This window comes from Rana temporaria, chromosome 1 (genome assembly GCF_905171775.1).
Source record: "Rana temporaria chromosome 1, aRanTem1.1, whole genome shotgun sequence".
NCBI classification, from domain to species: Eukaryota; Metazoa; Chordata; class Amphibia; order Anura; family Ranidae; genus Rana; species Rana temporaria.
Genome location: NC_053489.1, coordinates 182,023,544 through 182,042,957, shown reverse-complemented (window position 1 = coordinate 182,042,957; position 19,414 = coordinate 182,023,544). Strand labels below are relative to the sequence as shown.

Genomic DNA, 19,414 nt, shown 5'->3' with positions numbered 1-19,414 from the left:
TGATAGGTGGTCTTAAACTAAAGACCACCCCTCGTTTTTGGATATCTAAAATTGTTTATTTTTTTTCTAAAGTACCCTTTTTGGAAGTACTAAGTGTACTTCCAGTTCACCGGGCCGCGGTGCAGGATGTCATGTCCTCTTGCGCAGCGAGGCCCCCCTTCTTCTGGGACATGTGTGTGTCCCAGAAGACAAGCTGGCCATTCACAATGCGCCGCGCGACTCGGGCATGCGCAGTAGGAAACGGCAGCGAAGCAGCAAGGCTCCACTGCCATTTTCCCTTAGTTAGAATGGCGTTACCTGCACCCGATCCAATGGACCGATCAGCCGGGGGGGGGGGGGGGGGCAACATCACAGGCTCCCTGGACAGGTAAGCGTCATCATTAAAAGTCAGCAGCTACAGTGTTTGTAGCTGCTGACTTAAAAAAAAAAATGTTTATGGCTGGAACTCCGCTTTTAACTGGAATATAGGCAAGAAATAAAAGATAAAGCTAGCTACTGAGAAAATGGGTAAATGAGCTGCTGAAAGTGCTAAAGAACACTGAGGGTTTAATATCATTATATGCAGACCTGTCACTTTACATCTTTTCCAGGCAAAATATCCCCTGGCCTCTTAGTGATGCCTGGTACTTCCAGAGATAGGGGAGCATGTGACTTTTCCCCCCTTTTTTCCATAATGCAGTACTTGGCATGGAGGGATGAAGCTTTTATTCTTTCGTAAACTACAAAATAGAAAAAGACATGAAAACACATGACTTAGGAAGTGTTATTGTGTTATTTACACTATTTCTCCTTATTTTACAGTCGCCTCCTTTTCCCAGGAAAACAGTGGAAGAGTGGAGACTTCTCTGGGGAGTCCTCAATTTTTGAATCAAATGTATCAGGAAGTAAGGATGGCAAATACGAATTACTGACAGCCGCCAATGACATGATTGCTGACGATATCAGAGATCTTATGACCAAAAGTAAGAATTACCAAAAGAAAATATGGCACAAGATTAAAGTGTCTAGCATTCTATAACTGCTAGTTCATCAAGAAGAAAACCTGTAATTCTATATCTTTCAATCCCCTGATAAAATCAATTTCTCTTTCCGTCCATGGACGGACATAGCTCCTTAAATCTTGACATGTGGGTTATGTTCCTGTTCATAGGAGAGGACTAGGCAGAACATGTTAATTATCTTAAAACATGTAACTTTAATAGAGTTGAACAGCCCCGCCCAGGAGGCGGTCCCTCCGATCATAACCCCTTACCCTGCAGCATACAGCTTAGTTTTTTTCTGCCTAGAAGAGGAGATGGACCTGCCTCCCCCTTGGGCCCAGAGTCCTACAGTAATTTTAACTTTTTATTATTTTATTTTTTGATCCTGAGATCTTCTATCAAGTGTCGGCTGGACGACAAGCTGGATATTATAGATCCTGGTAGTCTCCCCAGTCCGGTCTTCGAGCGTCATTTTGGAGTGTTTTTTTCACTGTGTGGCTTGGCCTCTAGCGCTGGAAGCTTCCTGAACGACGCAAATAGCGCTAATCACCTAACAGAACACAGCAGACATACGCTGTGTGTGAGGCAGAGCGGGTAACGGTGCTGGACAGTCTCTGGCTGGGTGGTGATTTTCCTTGGGTAACCCCCTTGGTCAGCGCAGCTAGGAGGGTGGCCATTTTTTTTTACAAGTGTCTTGACTCAGTTCCTAAGGACTGTCAGTGGGTCAGAATGGAGTCTGAAGCTGGTATTTTTTCCCCGGAAATTCCAGAGGCAGCAGCTGGTGCCCCTGCACCTGCATTTACTTAGGACAATTTGTCGGCAGTCCTGGAGTCATTTGTTGCCAGGCTGGAAGTGGCATGTGGGCGTAAGGGGGGTAAAAAGCGCCCCCTCCCCCGGCATCTCCTGGGGAATACTCTGACTTGGGCCTGGCCGCAGAACAGGACCCCTGTTCTGAGGTGTCAGAGGATGTGGACCAGGACCGTCCAGGCACTGAGGAGGACTTCTCTTGCGGGTCAGTGCAGGACAGAGCACTTGTGGGAGCACTTATCAATGCAGTAAGGGACACTCTTAAGCTTGAAGATACTGCTGGGACATCCACTGGGGTGTCGGTCCCTTTTGGGTTTCACAGACCAACCTGCTCTGTAAAGGTTTTTCCTGTTGATTTCTTTGACAGATTCATAGATAAGGAATGGAAAAGGCCGCAGAGGTCCCTTGTGGTCCCTCAGCGCATGGTGGTCTGTTACCCCTTTGAAGAGAGCCTTTTGAAAAAATGGGCTTCTCCCCCTGTATCAAGGTTGAACAAGGTAACCACTATCCCGGTAGAGGGGACCCCTGCTTTTAAGGACCCTACTGATAGGAGATGCAAAGCGGTGACTCGGACCGTGTTCGACATGCTGGGTTCAGCGTTGCGGCCGTTAGTGGCTGCGACTTTGGTGTCTCAGACACTCACTGAATGGGCTAAACTTTTGCCCCAGGCAGTGGAGGAGCATCAGTTCCCACAAGAAATTGTGACACTGGCCGACCAGCAGGTGCAGGGTCTGGTGTACGTATGTGATGCAATCCTGGATGCGACTCCTTTAATCTCCAGGGCCTCTGTATCCGTGTTGGTCTTGCGCCGCCTGATATGGCTGAAATGCTGGTCCACTGATCAAGCTTCTAAGAAAGCGCTGACAGATTTGCCTTTCGAAGGTGGGAGGCTCTTTGGTGCCTCACTGGACGACATTATTAAGGATGTCACTAGAGGTAGGATCACTCTTCTACCTCAGTCCACCAAGGATAAAGGACCGCCCCGTAAGCTGGGGTCTTCCTTCCTTGCACAAAAGCAGTATTTTTGTCAGTCAGGGCCCGCTAGCAGACCCTCCCAAGCCGATAAAGGCTCAACTTGGGGACAAAAGCGTCCCTGGATGCGCAAGCAATCCAAGCCCACAAACAAATCCGCTTTCGCATGAAGTTTTTCCCCCACCCGATACTTGGGTGGGGGGATGTCTTCACAGGTTCACAGCTCGCTGGACCTCCCTGCTTTCTGACCAGTGGGTTTGCGAAGTGGTTTCTTCAGGGTACAAGATCGAGTTTCTCTCTTGTCCACCAAACAGATTCTTTTCCTCAAATCTTCCTCTCCTACCGTCTCGTCGGACTGTCCTGACTTGGGCAGTTCAAGACTGGTTGAGGTATGGGGTAATCATTCCCGTACCACCGCAGGACAGGATTCAAGGATTCTTTTCAAATCTGTTTGTGGTCCCAAAGAAGGAAGGAGTTCGTCCAATCCTAGACCTCAAGGCCCTCAATGCCTTTGTAAAGGTTCAGAAATTCAGGATGGAATCGATTCGCTCGGTGGTAGCTGTGCTCCATCCTGGGGACTTTCTGGCGTCCCTGGACATCAAGGACGCGTACTTGCATGTCCCCATATGTGACAGACACCAGAGGTTCCTGCGTTTTCGTGGTCGGGGAGGACCACTATCAATTTGTGGCTCTCCCATTTGGCCTAGCGTCAACACCAAGAGTTTTCACCAAGGTGCTTGCCCCAATTCTAGCTTTGCCGAGACAGTGAGGCATTGCCTTACGTGGGTTACTTAGACGATCTTCTTCTGAGAGCTGCTTCCAGCTCAGAGTTAGAGGAGGACGTGTCTCTAGCCAGTCAGACTTTCCAAGACTTTGGATGGATACTGAACATCCAGAAGTCGGTGTTAGCGCCTAGAATACCTGGGGCTGATTCTGGACTCATCGGAGGCGACAGTTTTTCTCCCTCCAGAGAAATTGTAGACGTTCCAGGCTGCAGTGAGGTTGTTAACATCCCGCAAATGGTCGTCTCTCCGTTTCTGTATGAGAGTCCTAGGCCTCATGGTAGCCTCCTTCGAGGCAGTACCGTATGCCCAATCCCATATTTGGGTGCTGCAGAGAATGATTCTGTCAAAATGGAACAAATCCCCATTGTCTCTGGATCATCAGATTCAGGTAAGTCGCCTAGTCAGGGCCTCTCTGACTTGGTGGCTGACATCCCCGGCACTTTAGTTTGCGAAGTATTTCCTTCCTTTCCACTGGGACTGTGATCACAACGGATGCCAGCCTGACCGGTTGTGGGGAAGTCTGTGGGGGGGGTTCAGTTGGCCCAGGGCCGCTGGACTCCAGAAGAATCTCTCCTACCGATCAATGTCCTTGAACTTCGAGCGATCAGACTGTGCCTCTCCAAGTGGTCGCAGAGGGCGTCCGGTCAGGATCCAGTCAGACAACACCACAGCGGTGTCTTATGTCAACCATCAGGGAGGAACAAGGAGCTTGGCCGCAGAGTCGAAGGTCGCTCACATCCTAAGATGGGCCGAAAGGAGCGTACCGGCTCTATCTGCTGTTTACACTTCGGGCATAGAAAACTGGCAGGCGGACTATCTGAGTCGCCAGATGCTGGACCAAAGGGAATCGTCGTTACACCCAGAGGTTTTTCAACTCCTTTGTCGGAAATGGGGCACACCAGATGTGGCCTCTCGACTCAATCGCAAGGTGTCAAGGTTTGTGGCCAGGTCCAGGGATCCCTGGGCAGACGCGTCGGACGCGTTGGTGGCTCCATGGGGTCAGTATCGGCTAATTTATGCCTTTACCTTAATGAAATTGCTTCCACGTCTGCTCCGCAGAGTGGAGGCCGAGGGGATTCTGGTGATTCTAATTGTCCCAGACTGGCCCCGGCGTCCCTGGTATGCTGACCTTGTGAGGCTTGTAGCAGACGCTCCCTGGCGTCTGCCAATGTGGGAGGACCTTCTTTCTGAAGGTCCCATACTTCATCCTGCTTTACAGTCGCTGGCTTTAACGGCATGGCTATTGAAAGCCAGGTACTAAGGGACCGTGGTCTGTTGGATTCGGTAATCTCCACCATGTTGAGGGCCTGGAAATTTTCTTCCCGGAAGATCTACCATCGCACCTGGAAGGCATACATCTCTATGTGTGAAGAGATGGCTTGGCGCCCACGCGACTATTCGGTTTCTCGGATTTTGCTGTTCTTACAGCGCGGAGTGGATCAGAAACTTGCCTTAAGCACTATTAAGGGGTAGTCTTCTTTCAACGGCCCCTGGCGGCTCACTCACTGGTTAGTACATTTGTACAGGGGGTCCGACACGTGATTCCCCTGATTAGACCACCGCTTCCTCCGTGGGACTTGAATCTGGTGTTCTCAGTGCTTCAGGAACCTCCCTTTGAGAATATCAGGGAGATTCCTCTCTTAACGCTTTCTCAGAAAGTTGCTTTTCTAGTTGTCATTACATCGGTCAGAAGGGTTTCTGAATTGGCAGCCTTGCCTTGCAAGTCACCTTACCTGGTCCTCCATAAGAAGAAAGCGGTATTGCGCCCACAGCCCTCTTTCATTCCTAAGGTAGTTTCGGATTTTCACCTAAACAAGGACATTGTACTTCCATCCTTGTGTCCTCGGCCGTCGTATCCCAAGGAGGTTGAAATACATACTTTGGATGTGGTACATGCCCTACGGGTGTACCTGTCTGCTACGGCTCCATTCCAGAGATCTGACTCACTGTTCGTGACGGTGTCTGGTCCACAGAAGGGCCTGGCGGTCTCATCGGCCACCATTTCTAGGTGGATCAGGCAGACCGTCATCCAGGCCTATGCCCTTAGGGGGCGGGCGCCTCCCTTTCCTGTCACAGTGCATTCGACCAGGGCAAATGGTGCCTCCTGGGCTTTCCAACATCAAGCATCTGTCTCGCAGGTGTGTAAGTTGGCGACCTGGTTGTCTGTTCACACTTTCTCAAAGTTTTACAAGTTTGATGTGAGTGCATCTTTGGATGCTTCCTTTGGCTGCAAGGTTTTGCAAGTCCGCTGTTTGAGGTTGCAACTCCTCCGTTGAGGAGCGTCGTTTGTTTGGGGTGAAGTTAAGTCTTCTTTGATTGCTGTTCCCACCCCTCTTTTTTCTGACACTGCTTGGGGACATCCCACATGTCAAGATTTAAGGAGCTGTGTCCGTCCTTAGACGAAAAGAGAAAATAGGATTTTTTGTACTTGCCGTAAAATCCCTTTCTCTGTCGTCCATGGACGGATACAGCTCCCACCCGTTCTTTTTTATGACGAACTGAGCTGCAGGGTGAGGGGTTATAACTGGAGGGACCGCCCCCTGGGCGGGGCTGTTCAACTCTGTTAAAGTTACATGTTTTAAGATAACTAACACGTTCTGCCTAGTCCTCTCCTATGAACAGGAACATAACCCACATGTCAAGATTTAAGGAGCTGTGTCCGTCCATGGACGACAGAGAAAAAGGATTTTACGGTGAGTACAAAAAATCCTCTTTTTATCATGGTTTTCCTTTTGGTTTTTAACCACGTAAAGAGGGGGTTCACCCTATAATTTTTTTTTCTAGCATTAAATTAAGCATAGTAGCGCGAGCTACAGTATGCCTGTATTTATTTTTTTTGCCCCGTACTCACTGTGCAATCCTATAGTGAAGATTCCGACTCCCCGCGGGGAATGGGCGTTCCTATCCAGAGGGAAGATGATTGACGGCCGGCTCTGGCGCGTCACGCTTCTCCGGAAATAGCCGAAATAGGACTTGGCTCTTCACGGCGCCTGCGCATAGTCTGTGCGCAGGCGCCGTATAGCGCCGTGAAGAGCCGAGACCTACTCCGGCTATCTTCGAGGAGCGTGACGTGCCATAGCCGGCCGTCAATCATCTTTCCTCTGGATAGGAACGCCCATTCCCCGCGGGGAGTCGGAATCTTCACTATAGGATTGCACAGTGAGTATGGGGCAAAAAAAATAAATACAGGCATACTGTAGCTCGCGCTACTATGCTTAATTTAATGCTAAAATGTTGTTATTGTGGGTGAACCACCGCTTTAAGGGACCAAAGATCTTTTTTATATTAGTTGTTTACAAGTTAAAATCTGTTTTTTAAATTTTTTTTTGCTAGAAAATTACTTAGAACCCCCAAACATTATACATTTTATTTCTAACACCCTAGAGAATAAAATGGTGGTTGTTGTAATACTTTCTGTCACACCGTATTTGCGCAGCAGTCTTACAAGCGCACTTTTTTAAAATAAATATACTACAGTACCACACGTGTGGTTTAAACACCGGTTTTATATGCTGGTGTGACATATATGTTCGCTTCTACGCGCGAGCTCGGTGAGACGGGGGGCTTTCAATTTTTTTTTTACTCTGTACTTTAAAAAATGTAAACATCCCTTGTAATAGAAAAAAAGCATGACATGACCTCTTAAATATGAGAGCTGGGGCCAAAAAGACCTCAGATCTCATATTTAGACTAAAATGCAATAAAAAATTACAATTTCCCTTTTAAGAGCATTGGGCGGAAGTGATGTTTGACGTTGCTTCCGACATCCATTTACTCTGTATAAGGAGAAGATTGGGTCTTACACATGATGCCTGAACCCTAGCAAGGTCAAATGCGATATCCCCTTTAAACACCCATCTTACCTAGCTTTTCTGTATACTCGATTAATATCTACTAACTGCACACTAGCCTTTACTTATGCACTCTCTTAATTTACTGGATACAGTGTTTATATTATTATTTAAACACATTGACACTGTATGCTCCATGAATTTTTTTCCCTGTATCTTTACCCTTATTTGTGTACGCATTACTTTAATAAAAATCAAGTATTAAAAAATAAATAAAGAATTAGGACAAATAGACCTTCATTAGAATTCTTCAAACAGTGGGAAGGTTTAGAACCACTATAGCGATTTTATTGCACTCTGTTGCGTCTAGGGAAGATTTCCCATCACTTCTGTTTCTTTGACCATGGTGAAGTTGAAGTATTCAACTTAGAATAGTAGTAATAAATACAAAAAATGGTTCTAAACTTCCCCTTTTGTATCTAAAAAAAAACAAATTTGTAATTCTCATCACAGGAATGTGTTAGACGCCCTTTAAAGTCGTTTCTAGGGCCCTGCACAATTGGGACACTAGGGGCCAACATAACAAAGCAGACAGGCATTAAACATTTGGAAAGCAAGGGCATAAACATTTCAGCCATAGCATTACCAACTAAACAAGATAAACATATTCATTTTTGTGATATCGTATTTCACAACAACAACCTTTCCATTACTAAAACGGCTGGGGCCAAATCAGGAGAAGCCAACCAGCTACCCCATAACTTCTCAAAGTTTGAAAAGCTGCCCCTACCATGTAGTCCTTTGAATGGTAAAGTCATTTGGGAGGGCAGCAGGGCCAAACTGCATTCAAACCTGTGTCTGAAATGTGATTCTTCTTCACAGGCACTGAAGTGAAAGGACAGCGAACAGATACTATGTTGGCAGGATCCTTAGCAAAAGCTCTTTGCTGTATCCTTTTCATTATGAATACGTTGAGGGTCCATAGGAAATGTGTCATTTACATTGATGGCCAGTGGAAGACCTTTACCCTTACAGAGGCGATGGGAACACTACCCCTGCAGCTAACTTAAAGTTCATTGATGTCATGCAGTTGGTTATGCCAAGTGATATTGACCCTGGAACAATGCAAGCATCGTCAAATAGGAGGTCAGTCTGCCGCAGCTCAAGGAACATCTTGGAATCTTTGGAGGTACCCTAGGGTTCCATGGTTGAAATTACTGTCTTAAATTTATGTGAACCGTAACCGTGAACTTCTGCAGTTTGCACCCTGTCATTTTGTTAAATCTGTTTAAAAAGTACAAAAAAATTCAGTTGATCTTGTCAGAAATTTAGATCTGTCATGTGTCCTCTGCACATTTGCTGTGTTATCACAAATAGTCTGTTGTTATCCGGGATTGCAGAATGAACACCCTTTGGCCCCTTTCACACCGGCGCCTCTGCTAAGCGCAATCCACTTGCTCAGGTGGGGCGGGCAGTCGGATGGAAATGGACAGGCGATCCAATCTGCCGGACGGATGGAGAATAGGACCACCATCCATCTGTTTTTGGCAGACAGGATCGGATCAGATGGCGGCCGGTGCCAGTGGACATGTGTCTGTAAACATCCACTGCTCCGTAGAAGAGACTGCAGGGTCCGATTAGGTCAGCCTGAAAAACTGACAGGTGGACCTGATCGTACAGCCCGTGTGAAAGGAGCCTTCATGTGTAGAGCTCTGAGAGTGGGAGTAGCTAAGTGGTTTAGCAAAAGACACCTGGCAGGGCTGGAAAAACTCAGGTCACAAAAATGCTATATGTTGCCAGCCACAAAAGGACTTGGGAACGGAGTGCATTTCTGGCAGATCAACGGGTATTTTTCTGAACTTGGACGGTTCTTAAAGGGATAAAACATGGGAAAGGTGCATATATTTCAGAGATGTACTGCAAATGTATTTTTTTGTCTTGTCTTAAAGTGATTATAAAGTCTTGTTTTTTTTTTTTCATTAAAAATAACAAACATGTTATACTTACCTGCCCTATGCAGTGGATTTGGACAGAGTGGCCCCAATCCTCCTCTTCTCGAGTTTCTCTTCTCTGCTCCTGGCCCCTCCCTCCTGTTGAGTGCCCTTACAGCAAGCTGCTTGCTGTGGAGGCACCCGACCTGAGTCACAGCTCCCTGTGTCCATTCAGACACGAAGCTGTGGCCCGGACCCCCCCATCTCTCTCCTGATTGGCTGACTGACTTTGAGTGACAGCAGCAGGAGCCAATGGTGCTGCTGCTGTGTCTCAGCTAATCAGGAGAGAGAGTCTCGCGTGGACATCGCTGTACACAGATGGGGCTCAGGTAAGTATAAGGGGGGCTGCTGCACACAGAAAGCTTTTTATCTTGATGCATAGAATACATTGGGATAAAAAACCTTCTGACTTTACAACCCCTTTAATCCTGTGATGATAGATTTTTCTTTGCATTAGATGGGTTTGGCATTTCCATACAGTTCAATAGGAATGCAAAAATCTGCTTGAAGCAGGAGAACTGCATGTCAGAAAAAGGTCACCTTCACGTCAGATCCTCCAGTCATTGAATACTGAATGATCTCATAGGAGTATCAAACTAACACAAGCTCAAAGCCCATCAACATTTATGTAGACGGTTAGTACATAATTGGGTAAAGGCAGCTTTTTTGTGGTATGCAGGAAGGGAGGGAAAATCACCTCAATGGGGGCAACGGCTCTAAAGGAAAATAGAGCCTGTAATTTCATCCTATCCAAACTAGATGCACGCGTTCTGCATTTATTTACAACCATGGCATACATTCATTCCCATTTGTATTTTTTTTTTTTTCTAATTCCTAAACCTTTTCCTGATTATTAATGTCCAGACATTAACCGAATAAATAAAGAAACCAAAGGTACATATTTTTAAACACTTTTTTCTAAGGTAATGTAAGGTTGCTACAGCTTCTGAGTGTCTAATGTCTGTTTATTTGTATATGATGTGCAGCTGGACAAGAAGTGAAATCCAGGATACTGGTGAGAAAATCGACTTGATCAAGTTTGTCTATTGCTGGTTTCCAGAGCATCCTCTAACAGGGCAGTTCTTTCTGTTGTCTGGTAATTTATTGTAGGTCATTAAGGCAGCAGAAGATAGTGCTCTACAATATATGAACTTTATGAATGTCATATTTGCTGCTCAAAAACAGGTAATTATACTTAGTTGACTATAAGTCTCTAGATGTTTGGATAAAGCTGATTAAGCGAATGCCTTCTTCCTTTTCCTTTAGAATATTCTAATTGATGCTTGTGTATTGGACACAGACTCGGGACTCTTGCAGCAGGTAAGGAAGTAATTCAATCATGTCCTCTTTTATGTTCTTATAGCATGCGACAGTCACAGCTTTTCAGAGCGGAGAGTGACATGACAGAAGTGCTTCTGTTCCTTGACAGCATCTTATCATTCTGCCAATTGTCTAGACCTTTGGAATTTCTTGTCTAAGCATGAGATCATTGTGTTGCAACATACTTGTGGGCCACAGCAAGGGTCCCCAAACTCTTCAGCTCACCAACCTATTCATGAAGTTTCAGATTGTTCATCAATAGCTTAATAAATACTACCTTAAAACTTAGTGCTAGGAATAATAATATTATTAAGATTACTAGCACAAAATGTGTCAGAATATAACCTGTCCCTTCTGGTTATTTTAATGAAGAAAGAATATTATTTTGCATCTCATTGTGCAGCATTCCTGTGCCAGAATAGTACATGTATGTTTATCCTTTCTGCAAGTTGAAGGGTGGGTGATCAGACATACAATACCAAGACAAACCAAGAGCACTGTTGCTTCTGGCTTACTGTCCAACCGTAGTAATGCTGTCTGTCCTCTAGCTACCTCACCTTCTGTACAAGGGACTGGAATTGAGCTCTACGGAGAGCTTTAAAGATATTAGCTGACTCGACCTTCTATTTTCAAAGGAGAAATCCAGCCTGAGCTTGTTTGGCTGGGCTTCTCCTATGGGTCACAGGAGTGCAGTTTGTTTTGCACTCCTGTGACCCATTTTCAGCAGAGAGCGAACTAAAGTCTCTAGGGCAGGGGTCCTCAAACTACGGCCCTCCAGTTGTTTAGGAACTACAATTCCCATCATGGCTAGTCACATATCAAAATTTGTTGATAATCAACTTTTTGCACAGCAGCAACCACAGCCTCCCAGGCACTATTCAGAGAGGTGTACTATTTCTTTCTCGTACATCACGGGACACAGAGCGGCATATTCATTACTAGTGGGTTATATGGAGTACCTTCAGGTGATGGACACTGGCAATCTCAAACAGGAAGTGCCCCTCCCTATATAACCCCCTCCCATAGGAGGAGTACCTCAGTTTTTTCGCCAGTGTCTTAGGTGTTGGTGCACGTTGAGGCTGTGCCTGTAGTAGTCCTTGGGACCAGGGCCAGCTGACCGGATCCGTCCAAGGTGCTTCATAGCCAAAGTGGACGGTACCCGGGCCCCAATTCGTGGATGGGGTTTTGCCTATAATGCCTCTCCTTGGAGGGCTGGACCCTGGGTTCCAGGTCTGGTTTCTAACCTAGAGAATACCTGTTGCCAGTGGTGCTGTATAGGTCCAGGTTGTGGTGTTCTTTTAAGACCCCGGTCCCTGAAGGTCTATGACCATACCCACGGTGAAGGGTGAAGATTGGGCCTCTTGCAGAGCAATACCCTGCGGCGTGGAAAGGTAAGCAGGGGGCCTACGGAACTTGGTTTGTCAGTAGGCTTCCTACAGGGGATTCTTGGGCAGCCTATTTATGCCTCTGTGCATGGGCAAAGGAGAACCACAAAGTTTTCAAACGGGATGGCTCAAAACACCCAGGTATAGTTCCCCTGGCTGGGCTAGTAGGCTGCTGCTGCTTCTGTCACAAGGAGGGCCTTTTTTTGGGCAGGGTGTTCCACAGAGAAGGAACCATACCATTAGGGAGACAGTTTAAAGCTTCCCTTTTACCTGTGTCTGCTGCTCCAAGCGTCTAAGGTCCTGGTGTCTCCTCTCCACATGGCTTCCTGCTTCCCCTAGCGGTGTTTGACGCGCGCGCGTGCGCGCGCTTTTACTTATCTGTGCGCGCGCATACGCGCGCGCTTGCGCCGACGCCGCGGGGAGGGGGCGGTTGACGCCGGACGGCTCCTCCCCCCTGCACACAGGGAGGATAAATCCTGGAGGGCTGTTCAGTCTGTAAAGGCTGTGAGGGGACACGGAGCAGCGATGCTGGCTACAGCATAGGAAGGTTTGACAGAGCTTTCTGGCACAGTGACACCCGGTGGCAGTTGTGGGAAGTACACCTTACTAAGGAGCCTCTGGCTTAAAAGTTTGCATTCAAGCCTGTGTACTAAGCAGCGCCTTTGAACACTTAGGGTGCTCACCTAGCCCAGCATTAGGGGGGTCAATACCAGACAAAAAAAAAAAAAAAAAAAGATTTTTTTCTGGTTGAAGCCCTTGGGGCTCAGTATTGATTTTCCCTTTTTATAGGTTATGGGAGGTTTGGAGTCCCTCTAACATTACCCTATCCTATTGTTTCACATTTATTTGATTATATGTGTATTTTCTCCAGCTATTACAGTCAGTTGTATACTAGCGGAGTGCCTCAGAATTTGTATATTATGGCTCCTAAGGGTGCAGGTAGCGCTAAGAACGCTAAAACGGTTAAAAAACCAAAAGGTTCTCCATCGGGCTCTGAGGATATCCAAAATCTAGTGGCCCCTACTACTCCGGAATGCCCGGAAGTTGTTGTCCTAGGTGAGCCATCAGGGTTGCTAGGTGCTATGGCTGGCCCTACTCAACCAGCTCCTTCCTATGTAACGGAAGAGATGTTAGCCTCCACCTTGGGTGGATTGGAAAGGAGGATGGCCGCTCTAATTACGGCATCTTTGGCAGGGAAGAAGCGGGTTAGATCCCCGTCTCCCAGGTCTGAGTCTCTGGAGGAGGATATCCTCTCCGACTGACGAATTGGAGGATCAAGGAGACCAGACAGAGGGAGGTCAGGATCACCTTGACCATTTAGGTTCTGAGGATTCTACAATAGAGGAACCTTTTTCAGCTTCTCACGCAGAAAGACTGTGGGTTCAGTCCCTAACGGATATGGTGCGGTTGGCTTTTAAGATACCTGTGCCTCAGCCTCTGGCCTCCGCGGTATCCTCATTGGGCTCCCTGAAAGCGCCCCAAGCCAATTTGGTATTCCCGGTACATCCTTTGTTAAAGGACCTGATTTTTCATGACTGGGCTAAGCCAGACAGGTAACCCTTAGAGGAAGAGTTTTTCAAAGAGATGGGCTGTCCCTACTGTGGACGCAGCCATCTCATGTGTGAACAGATCTTTAACTTGTCCTGTAGAAAACTTGCAGGTGTTTAAGGATCCGGTTGATAAACGCTTGGAAACATTACTTAAGGCCTCCTTTACTTCAGCAGGGGCGATAGTTCAGCCCGCTGTGGCTGCTATTGGAGTGGCCCAAGCATTATCAGATAAGACTAAGCAAATGCTTAAACTTATCCCTGCCCAGCAGGCAGAGGAATTTTGGATATACCCAGGGCTATACGCTTTACGGTGGATGCTATCAAGGACTCCATCCAGCAGGCGTTACGTTTACCCTTATTTCTAATCCATATGAGAAGGCTCTTATGGTTGAAGAATTGGGAGGCTGAGCCCCCGTGCAAAATACTCCTGGTAGGGTTCCCTTCCATGGAGGACGTCTCTTCGGAGAAGACTTGGATAGATATATTCAGACTATATCAAGCGGCAAAAGCACTCTCTTGCCAGTCAAGAAGAAGGCCCGAGGGCCCGCATTTAGGCGCCAGCCCTCTCCGGGGCAGGGGCCCTCTAATACCAAACAGTATCGACGGCCTCCTGCAAGATCAGGCATTAACAATAAGCCACAGGGCCAAGCCACTGGGGACAAGAAGCAGTGGTACCGCAAGCCTGCGAAGCCAGCCCCCAAGTCGGCCCTATGAAAGGGCGCCCCCACCCACGATGGTGGGGGGAAGGCTGCGTCTCTTTGCAGAGGTTTGGGAGGCCACCATTCCCGACTGCTGGGTACGGTCTTCCGTGACCACGGGCTACAAGCTAGAATTTCTAAAATTCCCTCCTCCTCATTACCAGGAGTCAAGAGTACCAGGCGACCCTGTGAAAGGAGCCGCATTGATGGCGGCATTGAATCATCTGCTATGCCAGAAGGTGATAGTAGAAGTACCAGTCCGGGAACAGGGATTGGGGTTCTACTCCAACCTGTTTATCATCCCAAAGCCCAACGGCGATGTCAGGCCAATTTTGGACTTAAAGGGAGTAAATGCGTATCTAAAGGTCCGCTCATTCCGGATGGAAACTATTCGGTCAGCTGTCGCCGTGCTCCAGAAGGACGACTTCATGGCGTCCATAGACATAAAGAAGGCCAACTGCTAAGGATCCAGGGGGTCACGGTCCTGGCTTACCTGGACGACCTCTTGGTCGTAGACCATTCGTCTCCTGGCCTGGAAAGAGCAGTGGCCCTCACGGTTCAGTACCTCGAGAGGTTCGGCTGGGTCCTAAATCGAGACAAGTCAGCATTCCTGCCCACAAGGCAGCTGGATTATCTCGGCATGAGATTGGATACAGAACAACAGAGGGTGTTTCTACCCCTATTAAAGGCCATCAAAGAGCTAATACAAATGGTTCTAAGCAAGAGAAGGCCAACTGTTCGCCTATGTATGCGGCTACTGGGCAGGATGGTGGCCGCGTTCGAGGCGGTTCCGTACGCTCAGAGCCACACTCGCATCCTGCAGGCAGCCATCCTGTCAGCCTGGAGCAAGAGGCCTCAGGCCTTAGAAATTCCTTGGCCACTCTCACCAAGAGTGCGGCAAAGTCTAGCTTGGTGGTTAAACCCTCAGAATCTCCTGAAGGGAAAGACTTTCAGTCCTGTGACCTGGAAGATAGTAACCACAGACGCCAGCCTGATGGGCTGGGGAGCAATTTTGGATGGTTGCACTCGCCAGGGCTCTTGGGCAGCGGCAGAGAAGCAGTTGCCCATCAATATCTTGGAGCTCAGAGCTGCTCGACTAGCCCTCAGGGCTTGGACGTCCAAATTACAAGGGTTCCCGGTGAAAATACAATCGGACAATGCCACGGCGGTGGCATATATATAAATCACCAAGGGGGAACCAAGAGTCAAGCCGCTCAGAAAGAAGTGAGCTTGATTTTCTTGTGGGCAGAAGCCCATGTGCCCTGCATATCGGCTATATTCATTCCCGGAGAGTCGACAACCTACAGGCGGACTTCTTAAGTCGCCAGACTCTGTTGCCGGGGGAGTGGTCTCTGCATCCACAGGTCTTTCAGACACTCTGCCAGAAATGGGGAGTGCCGGACGTGGATATCATGGCATCGAGACTGAACAAGAAGCTAGACAGGTTCATGTCCCGCATAAGGGATCCCAGGGCCTGCGGAACCGATGCGTTAGTTTGCCCTTGGCATCAGTTCAAACTTCTTTATGCATTTTCCCCGCTCCAGTTACTACCCCGCCTGCTGCGCAGGATCAGGGTGGAGCACAAACCAGTCTTCCTGGTAGCTCCAGCATGGCCCAGAAGGGCATGGTATTCACTAATCCTAAGGATGGTAGTGGGAGACCCTTGGACTCTTCCTCTATGGCCAGTACTGCTATCGCAAGGTCCGATCCTCCACCCTGCCTTACGGCATCTAAATTTGACGGCCTGGAAGCTGAATCCCTGATTCTCAGGGGTAGAGGTCTGTCTCAGAAAGTAATCTCTACCCTAATCAGAGCCAGGAAACCGGTCTCTAGGGTGATTTATTACAGGGTCTGGAAGGCCTATGTAGGCTGGTGTGAGTCCAAGTTATGGCTTTCTCGTAAGTTTACCATCGATAGAGTATTAAGTTTTCTCCAGCTAGGAGTGGGTAGAGGACTGGCATTAAGCACAATCAAAGGACAGATTTCAGCTTTGTCAGTGTGGTTTCAGCGGCCGCTGGCCACCCACTCGCTGGTTAAGACCTTCATTCAAGGGGTCTTACGTATTAATCCTCCAGTTAAATCCCCGCTTTGTCCGTGGGATTTAAATCTTGTTCTGTCAAGTTTACAGAAACAACCTTTTGAGCCGTTGGCTGAAATTCCTTTGGTTTTACTGACAAGGAAGTTAGTATTTTTGGTCGCCATAGTTTCCGCCAGAAGAGTATCGGAACTGGCAGCCTTATCCTGTAAGGAACCATATCTTATTTTACATAAGGACAAGGTCGTTCTCCGCCCTCATCCTTCCTTCCTACCAAAGGTTATATCCAGTTTTCATCTAAACCAGGATTTGGTATTACCATCCTTCTTTACTAAACCTACTTCCAGAAAGGAAGGGTTGCTGCATACCTTGGATATTGTCAGGGCCATGAAGGCCTATCTTAAAGCTACAGAGAAGATCCGGAAAACAGATGTGTTGTTCATTTTACCGGATGGGCCCAAGAAGGGGCAGGCAACTGCAAAATCCACCATCTCGAGGTGGATTAAACAGTTAATCACTCAGGCCTACGGCTTGAAGGGGTTGCCTCCTCCGTTATCATTAAAGGCTCATTCTACTAGGGCCATGGGCGCCTCCTGGGCAGCACACCACCAGATCTCTATGGCTCAAGTTTGCAAGGCGGCAACCTGGTCTTCTGTCCACACATTTACAAGGTTCTACCAGTTGGACGTAAGAAGGAATACTGATGCAGCCTTTGGGCAGGCAGTGCTGCGGGCTGCAGTTTGAGACCCTCGGATTCCGGGGGCTCCCTTTTGAGTAAAATTTAAAATTTAAATTTATTTTTCTCAACTAAGTTGGATTTATTATGATTTGAGTATATCTCTAAATTAAATCCTTTTGTCTTGGGAAGATGTCTCCCTCCCCTCATTGTAAGCATTGCTTTGGGACATCCCACTAGTAATGAATATGCCGCTCTGTGTCCCGTGATGTACGAGAAAGAAAAAGGGATTTTTAATACAGCTTACCTGTAAAATCCTTTTCTTGGAGTACATCACGGGACACAGAGCTCCCACCCCTCTTATGGGGACCATTTTGGGAGGCATACTGCTTGCTACAAAACTGAGGTACTCCTCCTATGGGAGGGGGTTATATAGGGAGGGGCACTTCCTGTTTGAGATTGCCAGTGTCCATCACCTGAAGGTACTCCATATAACCCACTAGTAATGAATATGCCGCTCTGTGTCCCGTGATGTACTCCAAGAAAAGGATTTTACAGGTAAGCTGTATTAAAAATCCCTTTTTTCCTTCAATGTAAATCTCCCATTTAAGAAGGGCCCACAAATTCTCAATAGGGTTTCGGTCAGGTGAGGTAGGGGGCCATGTCATTATTCTTTCATTTTTAAGGCCTTTACTGGCTAGCCATGCAGTGGAGTACTTTCATGCAGGTGATGAAGCATTGTCCTGCATAATTATCATGGTTTTCTTGAAAGATGCAGACTTTTTCCTGTACCACTGCTTGAAGAAAGTGTCTTCTAAAAACTGACAGTAGGTCTGAGACTTGATTTTAAGTCCATGTTCAACCTAAAAAGGTCCAACTAGTTCATCTTTAATGACACCATCCCATACCAGTACCCCACCTCCACCTTGCCTTGCTGGCATTTGAGTCGAAGTGAAGCTCTGTGCCCGTTACTGATCCAGCCACAGGCCCATCCATCTGGTCTGTCAAGAATCACTCTCATCTCATCAGTCCAATAAAACCTTTGAAAAATATGTCTTCACATATTTCTTGGCCCAGTCTTGACGTTTCAACCTATGCGTCTAGTTCAGTGGTGGTCAGGTTCCAGCCTTCCCTACCTTACCTTGGCCATGTCTCTGAACACCTTGTACCTCTGGGAACTCCAGGTAGGTTGCAGTTCTGGAATATGACAGCACTGGACGATAATGGGTTCCTGGTAGCCTCACGCTTGATTCTTCACTAATCTTTAGGGCAGTTCATTTATGTCTTTTTTTTTTTTCTCAACACATTTCTTGCGACCCTGTTGACTATTTGCAATAAAACGTTTGATGGCTCTGTGATCACACCTCAATATCTTAGCCATTTCAAGAGTGATGCATCCCTCTAAAAGACTTTGCAATTTTTGACTTTTCAGAGTCTGGCAAATCTCTCTTTTGGCCCATTTTTCCTGGAAAAAGAAGCTGCGTAATAACTTTGCACACATCACCCGATATGCTTAAATCCAATAAGCATTCAAGTTTACACAGCTTGGAGTTGGACAATATGCATAAAAATTATGATTTGGTCAAAATATTCAGTTGCCTAATAATTGTGCACAAAGTGTAGAAATGCTAGATATTTGTGCATTCTTCTAACAATCACCGACAAACAGTCATCTGCAGTGACCAAAATTTCTCTTTACAGCTATCTTTTTTTTTAGCAGTAGGATGATTTGGATGCAAAATAAGCCATCTAGCGTGTTGCTAGTTGCTAGTGCTATTTTTCAAAATCATTTTTTACTAAGCCTGCAAGAAAAAGGCATACACTAGCTCATTATGTGGCACTTACCTGAGATCGAAGCCCCCTAAGCGCTCCTCGTTCCCCTCTGCCACCATCTTTCTTCCGACTGCCTTCCGGGTATCGCCGCTCTGGCGCTGTGATTGGTTGGAGCGGCGATGACGTCACACGCATGCGCGCGTGTCCCAGCATTTTTCCATTGAGAAAACCGGCACGCTCAGTCGTCATAGACATCGGTGCAGTGTTTTCTGAAAATATCTCCTTAACCGTGTAGGTTAAGGAGATATTTCTTGCACCTACAGGTAAGCTTTAATCTAGGCTTACCTGTAGGTGCAAGTTGTGTGGTTGGGTTTACAACCACTTTAAAATGTCATAAGCACATATGACTCTGTTGGACATTAGATTGCAAGATTCTTTAGATACAGGGACTGAGGTGAATGGTTCAGTATTTCGATGTTGGAGAATATATTTTTTCTGTATGAGGAAATTATTTCATATAGCCAATTTTGAACGAGAAATTCTGAATGTTTGTTTATTGTTTTAAATATTCACAGGCTTGTGACATAACAGGAGGAATATATCTGAAGATACCTCAAGTTAACTCACTGTTGCAGTACTTGTTGGTAAGAT

At 46.9% G+C, this 19,414-nt stretch overlaps 1 protein-coding gene across 1 annotated transcript in view; it reads left to right on the top strand.

Moving 5' to 3' along the window:
* GTF2H3 (general transcription factor IIH subunit 3) overlaps positions 1-19,414 on the top strand; it is a 34,212-nt gene that overhangs the window by 8,176 nt on the left and 6,622 nt on the right. The window contains exons 4-10 of the mRNA XM_040347274.1: positions 802-962; positions 8,218-8,283; positions 10,191-10,220; positions 10,313-10,341; positions 10,437-10,511; positions 10,593-10,646; positions 19,339-19,407. Coding sequence (XP_040203208.1) covers positions 802-962; positions 8,218-8,283; positions 10,191-10,220; positions 10,313-10,341; positions 10,437-10,511; positions 10,593-10,646; positions 19,339-19,407 — 484 coding nt within the window. The remainder of the gene's footprint in view (positions 1-801; positions 963-8,217; positions 8,284-10,190; positions 10,221-10,312; positions 10,342-10,436; positions 10,512-10,592; positions 10,647-19,338; positions 19,408-19,414) is intronic.